The 11,853-nt window shown below is 51.0% G+C and overlaps 1 protein-coding gene and 1 long non-coding RNA gene across 2 annotated transcripts in view; one reads left to right on the top strand and one right to left on the bottom strand.

Moving 5' to 3' along the window:
* Nucleotides 1-5,242: 5,242 nt before the first annotated feature.
* On the bottom strand, nucleotides 5,243-7,392 carry SLC52A1 (solute carrier family 52 member 1). Its single transcript, XM_032268729.1, has 3 exons — nucleotides 7,113-7,392; nucleotides 6,115-6,994; nucleotides 5,243-6,019 (listed from the first exon to the last, which is right to left on the bottom strand). The coding sequence occupies exons 1-3, from the start codon at nucleotides 7,240-7,242 to the stop codon at nucleotides 5,593-5,595; spliced, it is 1,437 nt and encodes a 478-aa protein (XP_032124620.1). The 5' UTR covers nucleotides 7,243-7,392; the 3' UTR covers nucleotides 5,243-5,592.
* Nucleotides 7,369-11,853, top strand: part of LOC116543297 — a 12,839-nt gene continuing 8,354 nt past the window's right edge. Inside the window, exon 1 of the long non-coding RNA XR_004265535.1 lies at nucleotides 7,369-7,456. This is a non-coding gene — a long non-coding RNA (uncharacterized LOC116543297). The remainder of the gene's footprint in view (nucleotides 7,457-11,853) is intronic.

Here is an 11,853-nt window from a genome sequence, read left to right as displayed (position 1 = left end):
TTTTTTTTTTTTTTTTTAACTTTTATTTATTTCTTTATTTTTGAGAAAGAATCTCACTCTGTTGCCCAGGCTGGAGTGCAGTGGTGCGATCACAGCTCATTGCAGCCTCAACCTCCCAGGCTCAAGTGATCCTCCCACCTCACTTTCCTGAGTAGCTGGGACTGCAGGCACATGTCACTGTGCCCAGCTAAGTTTTTGTAATTTTCGTAGAGACAGGGTTTTGCCATGTTGCCCAGGCTGGTCTGGAACTTCAGAGCTCAAGCGATCCATGCACACCTGCCTCCCAATGTGCTAGGATTACAGGCATGAGCCACTGCGCCCAGCCTTCTTTTCCATTTTATTTTATTATTCATTTATTTTATTCTATTTTTGAGATGGAATCTTGCTCTGTTGTCAGGCTGGAGTGCAGTGGCGCGATCTCGGCTCACTGCAACCTCTGCCTCCTGGGTTCAAGCCATTCTCCTGCTTCAGCCTTTGAATAGCTGGGATTACAGGCCATCATGCCCAGCAAATTTTTCATATTTTTAGTAGAGATGGGGTTTCACCATGTTGGCCAGGATGGTCTTGATCTCTTGACCTCTTGATCCACCTGCCTTGGCTTCCAAAGTGTTGAGATTACAGATGTGAGCCACTGTGCCCAGCCTGCTTTTCCCTTTTAAAGAGTTAGTGTCCACAGCTACTGGATGCCATTTTGGTTCAGGTGGTTCCACTCATCATGCCCAAAGGTTGCCACTCCTGATGAGTCACAAACAACGCTTGCACCATCATCCTATTCCTTCAAACAGAGTCTGTGGGCCCCTGGATGTCCCTCGGACTTGCTTCTTCTGCTACTCAACACTATTCAAGGCAGGCTGGCTTTAAATATCCTACTTAATCTAATCTGGGTCACAGATGTTGCCTCGTTAACATCTCTAGCTACTCAGTTAAGGTTGGCTTAGTGTCCGTCTCTTGAGGTCAAAGGCCAGCAGCCTTTGCCTTATTATACAGGAGTGTTCTCACTCCTGCTACCCAGTTCTGTTTCTACTGAAAGGCAGAAAGAGACTGTGGCATCATCTGGATAGTACGTTTCATCTAAAGGCCTGGTCAACAGATGTGAGTTTTAGAAACTGCTTCTTTCATCCTTCAACAATTTCACAGTTGAAGGAGCAAACATTAACCTGCCGTGTCCCAAACGGCCTGGAATTGTGGCTCATGCCTGTAATCCCAGCACTCTGGAAGACTGAGGCAGGTGGATCACCTGAGGTCAGGAGTTCGAGACCAGCCTGGCCAACATGGTGAAACTCCATCTCTACTAAAAATACAAAAAATGGCCGGGCGCGGTGGCTCACGCCTGTAATCCCAGCACTTTGGGAGGCCGAGGCGGGTGGATCACGAGGTCAACAGATCGAGACCATCCTGGTCAACACGGTGAAACCCCGTCTCTACTAAAAATACAAAAAATTAGCTGGGCATGGTGGCGCATGCCTGTAATCCCAGCTACTCAGGAGGCTGAGGCAGGAGAATTGCCTGAACCCAGGAGGCGGAGGTTGCGGTGAGCCGAGATCGCGCCATTGCACTCCAGCCTGGGTAACAAGAGCGAAACTCCGTCTCAAAAAAAAAAAAAAAAAAAGTACAAAAAATTAGCTGAGCGTGGTGGTATGCGCCTGTAATCCCAGCTACTCGGGAGGCTGAGGCAGGAGAATCGCTTGAACCCGTGAGGTGGAGGTTGCAGTAGGCGGTGATCACGCCACTGCACTCCAGCCTGGGTGACAGAGTGAGACTCAGTGTCGAAACAACAACAAAACAAAACAAAAACAACAAAATAAAAACCTTCCTTGTCCCAGACAGCCTCACCAATGAGGATTTCCATCTCAACTCCTCCGATTTCTTCTCCCACTTGCCCTCCCCACCTTAATCACTGGAGAAGGAATATTTTGAGACACCTGGGAAAGTCTTGCCCTGTGGTACAACCCACTAAAGATTCTTTACAAATGACTAGGGAAGCTGTTCTGGTTTTTTTGTTTTTGTTTTGTTTGTTTTTGTTTTTGTTTTTTTGAGATAGAGTCTTGCTCTGTCACCCAGGCTGGAGTGCAGTGGCGCGATCTCGGCTCACTGCAACCTCTGCCTTCTGGGTTCAAGCAATTCTTCTGCCTCAGCCTCCCAAGTAGCTGTGATTACAGGTGCATGTCATCACGCCCAGCTAATTTTTGTATTTTTAGTAGATACAGGGTTTCACCATGTTAGTCAGGCTGGTCTCGAACTCCTGACCTCATGATCCACCCACCCGCCTCAGCCTTCCAAAGTGCTGGGATTACAGGTGTGAGCCACAGCGCCTGGCCGTTTTTTTTTTTTTTTTTTGAGACGGAGTTTTGCTCTGTCACCCAGTCTGGAGTCCAATGGCGAAATCTTGGCTCATTGCAACCTCCAACTCCTGAGTTCAAGCGATTCTCCTGCCTCAGCCTCCTGAGTAACTGGAATTACAGGCGCGCCACCACCCCGGGCTAATTTTTGTGTTTTTAGTAGAGACAGAGTTTCACTATGTTGGTCAAGCTGGTCTTGAACTTCTGACCTTGTGATCTGCCCGCCTTGTCCTCCCAAAGTGTAGGGATTACAGGCATGAGCCACCGTGTCCAGACTGTTGTTTGTTTCTTAAAGGCAGGAAGACAGGATCTTGCTCTGTCACTGAGTGCAGTGTTGTGTCGATAGCTCACTGAGGCCTCGAATTCCTAGGCTCAAGGGATCCTCCTGCCTCATCCTCCCCAGTAGTTGAGACTACAGGTGCTTGGTTCTGGCTATGTTTTGTTTTTGTAGAGGCAGGAATCTTGCTATGTTGTCCAGCCTGGTCGCAACCTTCTGGGCTCATGAGCCTTCTACCTCAGCCTCCCAAAGTACCAGGATTATAGACGTGAGCTACAGCACCCTGCCTGTTCTGGGCTTCTTGCAGAGCCTCTTCAGCTGCAGAGAAGCTGCTCTCCTTTCTCCAAGTCCAGAGCCTCATCCCCAACAGGTGAGGGCTGCAGTGAGAATCTTTGGAGCACACAGACCTGGGTCCAGTCTTCTCACTAATTAGCTGTGTTATTCTGGGTAAGTCACCTTCTCTGAGCCTCAATTTTCTTCTCTGCAAAATAGGACTTATAATGAAGCTGTTGGGAAGATTTACTGGTAATATGTGTAAAGGGTCTAGCACATTTTAGGAGCTTTAGAAGGTTGGTGGCTTCCCTTTTTCTTTATTCTGAACTGGGGATGAGGCGTTGAGAAAGAAGAGAGGCACTTGCAAAAGGAGGTCAGGTCTCAGGCTGGGCGAAGTGGCTCACGCTGTAATCCCAGCACTTTGGGAGGCCGAGGTGGGCCGATCACGAGGTCAGGAGTTCGAGGCTAGCCTGGCCAATATGGTGAAACCCCGTCTCTACTAAAAATACAAAAATGAACAGGAGGTGTTGCCGGGTGCCTGTAATCGCAGCTACTTGGGAGGCTGAGGCAGGAGAATCTCTTGAACCCAGGAGGCGGAGGTCGCTGTGAGCCTAATCGCGCCACTGCACTCCATCCTGGGCGTCAGAGAGAGGCTCCATCTCAAAAACAAAAACAAACAAAATACGAGGTCAGGTCTGAAAAGATGTCACCCCCAACCTGTCAAAACTTCTCCTCAAGCCCTGTTGTTCCACTCTTGTCCGCCAGGGGGAGAAAAGGTTCCCTCAAAGGATGTCTTTGCTTTTGCTTGAGCGTTCACGGAGCCTCGACAGAGTGGCCGTGCGGGCGCCCGCGGCCCTGTGCGCCCTTGAGACTCCCGGAGGCGGGGCGGGAGGGCGCACGCGCAGAAGGCTGGCTGGGCGTGACGCGGCTCCAGGCTTGGGCTGTTTCAGTATTCCGCGCGGCTGGAGCTGGGGCTGGAGGAAGGTCGGGAGGTGGGCGGGGAGCCCCCCGGGGATTTCTTCTTACCGCAGTACTAGCTGTCATCTTCGTTTTCCACAAGGGAGGACCTGACTCCTTTCAGAGTCAGCATTTCTTTCCCTTCGTGGATGCTATAGAGTTCCAAAGAAAGGAAAGTCTTCATTGAGCAACTTCTTTAGGGACTTGGCAAAGGGGTAGATCAACCTTAGGGGAAATGATGCCCCTTTACTAGAGGAAGTTTTGGATCAGGGTTTGCTTTATTTGAAATTTAACAAATACAGAAAAGCAGAAGGTAGAAAATAGAAGTAATCCATGTTTCCATCACCCCAAAGTATCCATTGCTGTCTCCTGAAAATGGGTCCTAATAGGTTTGTTCAACAAATATTTATTATACACCTACCTATACTAAGCGCTTAGCACCGTTATGAGGGGACTACAGAGGGAAAAGAATGATGATTGGTAAACAAGATTTTTAGAAATCTGTGCATAGGAGGCTGGACATGGTGGCTCACACCTGTAATCCCAGCACTTTGGGATGCTGAGATGGGAGGATCACTTGAGGCCAGGAGTTGGTCAACAGTGTGACCATGGGGGTCACATAGTCTACTAAAAAAAAAAAAAAAAAGAAAAAGGGCGCATTGGTTCACGCTTGTAATCCCAGCACTTTGGGAGGCCGAAGCAGGTGGATCACCTGAGGTTAAGAGTTCAAGACCAGCCTGGCCACTATGGTGAAACCTCCTCTCTACTAAAAATTCCAAACTTAGCTGGGAGTTGTGTGGCACGCCGGTAATCCCATATCCTCAGGAGGCTGAGGCAAGAGAATCTGTTGAACTTGGGAGGCAGAGGTTGCAGTGAGCCATATCACGCCACTGCACTCCAGCCTGAGCAAGAGAGCAAGACCCTGTTGTCTTGAAGGGACAATCCCATAATAGCAAATAGCAAATGACAGAGACTCATTTGACTAAGAAATATTTTTGTTTTTTTGAGATGCAGTATTGCTCTGTCATCAGGCTGGAGTACAGTGACATGATCTCGGCTCACTGCAACTTCCACCTCCCAGGTTCAAGTGATTCTCCCACCTCAGCCTCCCAAGTAGCTGGGACTACAGGCGTGCACCACCACGTCCAGCTAATTTTTGTATTTTTAGTAGAGATGGGGTTTCACCATATTAGCCAGGATGGTCTTAATCTCCTGACCGACCTCATGATCCACCTGCCTCAACCTCCCAAAATGCTGGGATTATAGGTGTGAGCCATGGCACCCAGCCGACTAAGGAAGGTTTTTGACCAGAAAACCCACAGAAGAAGAGATAAGCTGTAGACATGATGAGAAAGGCACTATAATCTGCATTTAAATCTAATTGTACAGTAGATAATATATATGAAAAATTATTTAACCTAGTCCCTGATTTCATTAATACATTTTTATAAGGTTTTCATTAGTTTTTTTTTTTGTTTTTTTTTTTTTTTAAATAAAAACACTTTATTGCACAAATTCCACAAAGGTCTCTGGCCCTGGGGCCAAGCCCACAGCCCCAACCTGGCTCCGGGCCTGCTCTTTGGTCCCCACTCTGGCCTGAAGTGCCAAGGTCTTCTGCAGAGTGTGCAGGTGTCCATGAGCATTCCTGTGTTGGGGGAAGCCTGCCTGGGCCACAGGTAATCGGGAACTGTAGCAGCCTCAAGATGCAGACAGGTTGGGTGGAATGGGGTCCCCACCTGCCCAGGCTCAGGGGCCACAGGGGTCTACACAGTCCTTTCTGCTTTGAAACACATGGTAGATGCTGGTGGGAGGGAACATGGCGCCGGCACCAAGCAGGGAGCCCATCTGGATGGCCACACCAGCTGCCAGCAATGCTGGCCGGCCCCCACCATGCAGCAGGGAGCTTGCAGCTACCTTCACATATGAGAACACACACAGACACAGCATCCACGACAGTACCTGCAAGGGGGGACACGGCAGCAGGCTAAGCATGAGATGCACTTGTTCCAGGGAACACCCTCCTCCCCCTTCATGTCCCCACTTGCTCACCACAAGGATCACCCCTGCAGTGGTGCCCACCAGGGGTGGGCAGGGGCTCAGGATCGCCAGTGCCATCAGGTAGGCCCCAAAGAGCATGCCCAGCAGAGAAAGACCACCCAGTCCTGCCAGGGACCTGTTAGGGATGAGCAGAGACTCAGGGCTGGCTTTTCCAGGACCTGGACCCCAACCTGTGTTCCACCCACCAAGGAACTTGGGGCCCCTTTGCACCTGCACAGCAGGCCCATGGCCAGGAAGCAGGCAAGGGGGTTGGCAGCACTGCCCAGCACCACAGCCAGGTGGTAGGCCAGGCGCCCATAGGGCAAGCAGGAAAAGCTCTGCACAGCAGGCAGCACACCATTGGTCAGGGCACTCGTGATGGCCAGCAGGCCCAGCAGGAAGGCACCATGGGCTGAGAGCAACTGATGGGCTTCAGGGTCTGGGTCAGGGATGGTGCCTGCTGCCTGGCTTGGTGGCTCCTGCAATGGCAAATCATCTTCTTCCTCCTTCTCTTTCTCCTCTGCTCCTAGGGATCCCAGTTGACGTCCAGGCCCTGAGCCCCCTGTGGCTACAGATGGTAGTGATGGCAAAAGCAACAGGAGACCCTGGAAGGCAGCAGCAGAAGTGACCAGAAGGGTAGTCAGTGCCCAGAAGAAGGTGCTGGCAGGAAAACGCTCAGGGAAGTTGAGGGGAGGCCCAGAGGTGCTGTTGGTGGGGGCTGTCGGGCACTCAAGGTGGCCCACACCCTGCACAAGGGCCAGCACACAGAGGAGCAGGGCACTGAGACCCTGACCCAGGAAGAAAGACCTTAAGAAAGGAGGTGGCAGGTGGTTCAGGAAGGGCAGGAAAGTGACATTAGAGGTACAGCAGGCTAGTGCCAACACCAAGGCCAGTGTCAGGAAGGCCACAGAGTGGAGCTGCCCTGCCACTGGGACCACGTGGTGCCACAGAAGGGCCAGCAGGGCTGTGCCCACTACACTCAGTGCCTGTACCACCTGGATGGGGACCCGTTCACCCTTGCCCGGGGCCAGCCGCCTCCATAGGGTCACCACCAGCAGACCCAGGTTCCCCAGCGCCACACACACACAGAGGTATGAGGGAAGGCTCCAACCTGCAGGGAAGGAACGATGCCATGTCAGGAGCATGGTGGTTAAGGGACAAAGAGCTGCCACAGGCCACCTTCCTGGGCACACCTGCCCCATGCTTCCCTGCAACTCCTTCCTACTTACCCTCCGGAAGGTCTTTTACCACCACGGGCAGCTCCACCCAGATCCCATTGACAGCAGCCCAGGAGCCCATGCCAAAAAGGGCCACCAGCAGGTGGGTCAGCACCAGACAGCCCAGCATGGATGCTGCCATTCAGCCCAAAGCTGGACCCTCCAGGACAGGGCAGAGGTCACAGGCAGGTCTTTCCCCACCTAGGTCCAAAGATGCTTTGGCTCTTCTGGAAACTGAACACCTCTTCTAGCTGGAAAGAAACAGACAGGCTGGCAGGTAATAGGCTGGTGGGATAAAACCAGAGTCAGAAAACAAGATGATCAGACTGCTAAAACCAGGACAACTGGAGGGAGAGGTAGGCGGGGGTGGGTGGGGAGGAGGAGGGGCCAGGACTTACCTGCACCCGCTGTGCAGGTGGGGACTGTGACCCAGCAGTGCTGGCAGGGAGAGAGGCAGGAAGCTGGCCGAGGCGCAGCTGCCCCAGAGGAGCAAAAGGGAGCTGATCATCCTATCCACGGAGGACCCCGGGTCTGAGTTGTCAAAACAGCTATGCACTGGCCGGCACGGTGGCTCATGCCTGTAATCCCAGCACTTTGGGAAGCTGAGGCGGGCAGATCGCCTGAGGTCAGGAGTTTGAGACCAGCCTGGCTAACATGGCAAAACCCGTCACTACTAAAAATACCAAAATTAGCTGGGCGTGGTGGCTGGTGCTTGCAATCCCAGCTACTCAGGAGGCTGAGGCACGAGAATCGCTTGAGCCCAGGAGAGGGAGGTTGCAGTGAGCCGAGATCCAGCCACTGCACTCCAGCCAGGGCGACAGAGCGAGACTCCGTCTCAAAAACAAAACAAAACAAAAAAACAGCTCGGCACCAACGCCACCCTCACCCTCAAATGGACCTCGGGGCAAGGGCACCTCTCAGGTGCCACGCGAAACCCGAGCGCTTCTGTGACACCTAGGGCTTACCGAAGCTGGTCGGGTTGGAGAGGGGAGTGGCCAGGACTGGCCTACCGCGAAGGACGTCTCGGTGCTGCCCTCCCGTTGACGTCAGGAGGGCTTCCCAGGAGCCGCCAGGGGCTCAGGGGTCCCCACGCCTCCGAATCCAGCAGCCCCTGGACCCAGCGGCGGCTGGCGGTCCGCCTGAGAGGGAGCCCGGGTTTTTTTTTTTTTTTTTTTTTTGAGACAGAGTCTCGCTCCGTCTCCAGGGGCCAGGCTGGAGTGCAGTGGCGCGATCTCGGCTCACTGCAGCCTCCGCCTCCCGGGTTCAAGCAATTCTCCTGCCTCAGCCTCCTGAGTAGGTGGGACTACAGGCGCCCGCCACCACGCCCAGCTAATTTTTGTGTTTTTAGTAGAGACGTGTTTCACCACGTTGGCCAGAATGGTCTGGATCTCTTGACATCGTGATCCGCCCGTCGGCCTCCCAAGGTGCTGGGGTTACAGGCGTGAGCCACCACGCCCGGCCTGAGTTTTGTTTTTTAAAAATAATTTATTATTCTCATTTAAGATGGAGTTTTGCTCTTGTTGTCCAGGCTGGAGTGCAATGGTGCCTCCCCGGTTCAAGCGATTCTCCTGCCTCAGCCTCCTGAGCAGCTGGGATTACAGGCATGCACCATCACACCTGGCTAATTTTGTATTTTTAGTAGAGAGGGAGTTCTTCATGTTGGTCAGGCTGGTCTCAAACTCCCGACCTCAGGTGATCTGCCCTCCTCAGCCTCCCAAAGTGTTGGGATTACAGGCATGAGCCATTGCGCCCGATTAGTAATTATTTTTGAGACAAGGTCTTGCTCTGTCACCAGGCTGGAGTGCAGTGGCAGCGATCAAGGCTCACTGCAGCCTTTACCTCCCAGGCTCAAGTGATCCTCCCACCTCAGCCTCCCCCTATAGTAGCTGGGACCCCAGGCGAGCATCACCATGTCCAGCTAATTTTTTTGTTGTTGTTGTTGGTAGAGACTAGGTCTCATTATGTTGCTCAGGCTGGCTTCAAACTCCTGGGCTCAAGCAATCTTCCTACCTCAGTCTCCCAAGTAGCTGGGACTACAGGCACACGATGCCCAGCTACTGCCACGCTCAGCTGTTTTTACATTTTTAAATGGTTGAAAAAAAAATTAGCTGGACGTGCTATGTGTGCACACCTGGCTAATTTTTGCATTTTTTGTAGAGACACGGTTTCCCCACATTGCCCAGGTTGTTCTTGAACTCCTGGGGTCAAGTGATCTGCCCGCCTCACCCCCTCAAAGTGCTGAGATTACAGGCATGAGCCACCGCACCCAGCCCATCATTTGGTTTTTAAATCACAACATAATGCATGTTACTTGTACACAACATTGTAAATGCTTTTAGGATTTTAATATCGTGAGGAAAATGAGGCCCAGAAAAGCTAGATGACTTACTTAGAATCCAGAAGGATGAGATTGGGACCAGACCCACTGACACTGGATTTCTAGACTGGTACTCTTCTGTTGCATCACACTAAATGTGGTTCAGGCATTAATAATACTTTGTACTTGTTCACTCATTGACCATCTCAGGGATTGTCGTGACCTACTACCCATTTTTGTGTGGACTGCTAGCTAAGACAGGTTTTTACATTTTATTTATTTATTTATTTATTATTGTTATTATTTTTGACAAAGTGGCTGGGCGTGGTGGCTGACACCTGTAATCCATGCACTTTAGGAGGCAGAGGTGGGTGGATCACAAGGTCAGGAGTTCATAGATCAGGCTAGCCAAGATGGTGAAACCCTGCCTCTATTAAAAATACAAAAAAAATTTAGCCGGGCATGGTGGCGGACACCTGTAGTCAGCTACTTGGGAGGCTGAGGAGGAGAATTGCTTGAACCTAGGAGGTGGAGGTTGCAGTGAGCCGAGATCGTGCCACTACACTCCAGCCTGGGTCATAGAATGAGACTCCCTCTCAAAAACAAAAAAAGAGAAAGTTTCTTGCTCTGTCACCCAGGCTGGAGTGCAGTAGCACAATTACAGCTTACTGCAGCCTCAAATTCCTGGGCTCAAGGGATCCTCCCACCTCAGCCTCCTGAGTAGCTGGGACTCCATTCCCCGTCCTCCAGCAAAAAGAAATTCAGTGCCCGTAAATAAAATTCTATCGGAACACAGCCAAGCCCATTCATTTACATACTGTCATATACCTGCTTTTCTGCTACAAGGGCAGGGTTGAATGGTTTACACATTCAACTTTGTGTGGCCCACAAAGCCTACAGTGTTTACTATCTGGCCATTTACAGAAAAAGTTTGCTGGTCTGTCTCCCTGACTAAGATTTAAGTTTCCTGAGAGAAGGCACCTTGTCTATTTCACTACCTGCCCTATTCTCAGTGATCATTATATCACCTAGGAGGTGCTGAAATTGTTGTTGTATAAATAAATCAATAATACCCTAAAATCTGTGTTTCAAAAAACACAAGCCTGGCACACTGGTGCATGCCTGTAATTCCACCTACTCAGAAGGCTGAGGTGAGAGGATCATTTGAGCCCAGAAGTTCGAGGCTGCAGTGAGCCATGATTATGCCAGTGCACTCCAGCCTGGGCAACAGAAGGAGACCCTGTCTCTTAAAAAAACAAATAGCAAAATAAATTTTGAAAGTTCCCTACATGACTCTGATGTGCAACCAAGCTTGGCCTCACTGCTGAGGGAAAGGGTAAATCAGACAGAAATGGGGTCACTTTGGCTGGGCGCGGTGGCTCATGCCTGTAATCCCAGCACTTTGGGAGGCCATGGTGGGTGGATCATGAGATCAAGAGATCAAGAACAGCCTGGCCAACATGGTTAAACCCCATCTGTACTAAAAATACAAAAATTAGCTGGGCGTGGTGGCACATGCCTGTAGTCCCAGCTGCTTGGGAGGCTGAGGCAGGAGAATCGCTTGAACCCGGGAGGCAGAGGTTGCAGTGAGCTGAGATCGTGCCACTGCTCTCCAGGCTGGGCAACAGAGTGAGACTCTGTCTCAAAAACAAAAAAAAAAATTGGAAGATTAGTTAATGAAGGAGAACATCACTGGGCATGCTGTGTCCCTAGATCAAATGTGTTCTTTTTCTTCTCTTTTTTTTTTGAGACAGGGTCTTTCTCTGTCACCCAGGCTGGAGTGCAGTGGTGCCATCATGTCTCACTGCAGCCTTAAACTCCCAAGCTCAAGTGATCCACCCACCTCAGCTTCCTGAGTAGCTGAGACCACAGGTGTGCACCCCCGTACCTGGCTAATTTTTGAGTCCTCTGTAGAGACTAGGTCTTGATAGGTTGCACAGGCTGGTCTCAACTCCAGGGCTCAAGCAACCCTCCCAGTTTGGCCTCCCAAAGTGTTGGGATTATAGGCATGAGCCACTGTGCCTGGCCCAAATTTGTTCTTGTGTGGGGTGAGAGGGCTAATGCAAATGATAAGATCTGTCATTGTGGTTTCAATGGTACATGCCTTAAACCTTAGCTTCACCCAGAATTTTTAGAAAAGAGCAAGGAATAGCCAAGGGATGGGGGTGGGGGGGCGCAGGGAATAACCAAGGGGACCCAAGGTCTAACTTGCCAAGGTGCAGAGTCCTTCTCACCTGGAAGATCCCCGTGCTCTCTGGCAGATGGGCTCCCTGGTGTGCTCCACTATAGCTACACAGCCCTAAGGCTATTACTTGTTGTCTCAGTTCACCATAACCTTATAGCACTGAATAGCACATTTTTTTTTTATTTCATTTTTTTTTTTTTTTTGTGCATTGGTTTGGTTTTGGCTCACCTCAGCCTCCCCCTCCCGGGGTC

Source organism: Sapajus apella, unplaced genomic scaffold, assembly GCF_009761245.1.
Source record: "Sapajus apella isolate SASKATOON/1434 unplaced genomic scaffold, GSC_monkey_1.0 scaffold186, whole genome shotgun sequence".
Classification (NCBI taxonomy): domain Eukaryota; kingdom Metazoa; phylum Chordata; class Mammalia; order Primates; family Cebidae; genus Sapajus; species Sapajus apella.
Note: the sequence above shows the minus strand (reverse complement) of the source record. Positions and strands in the feature narration are given on the sequence as shown.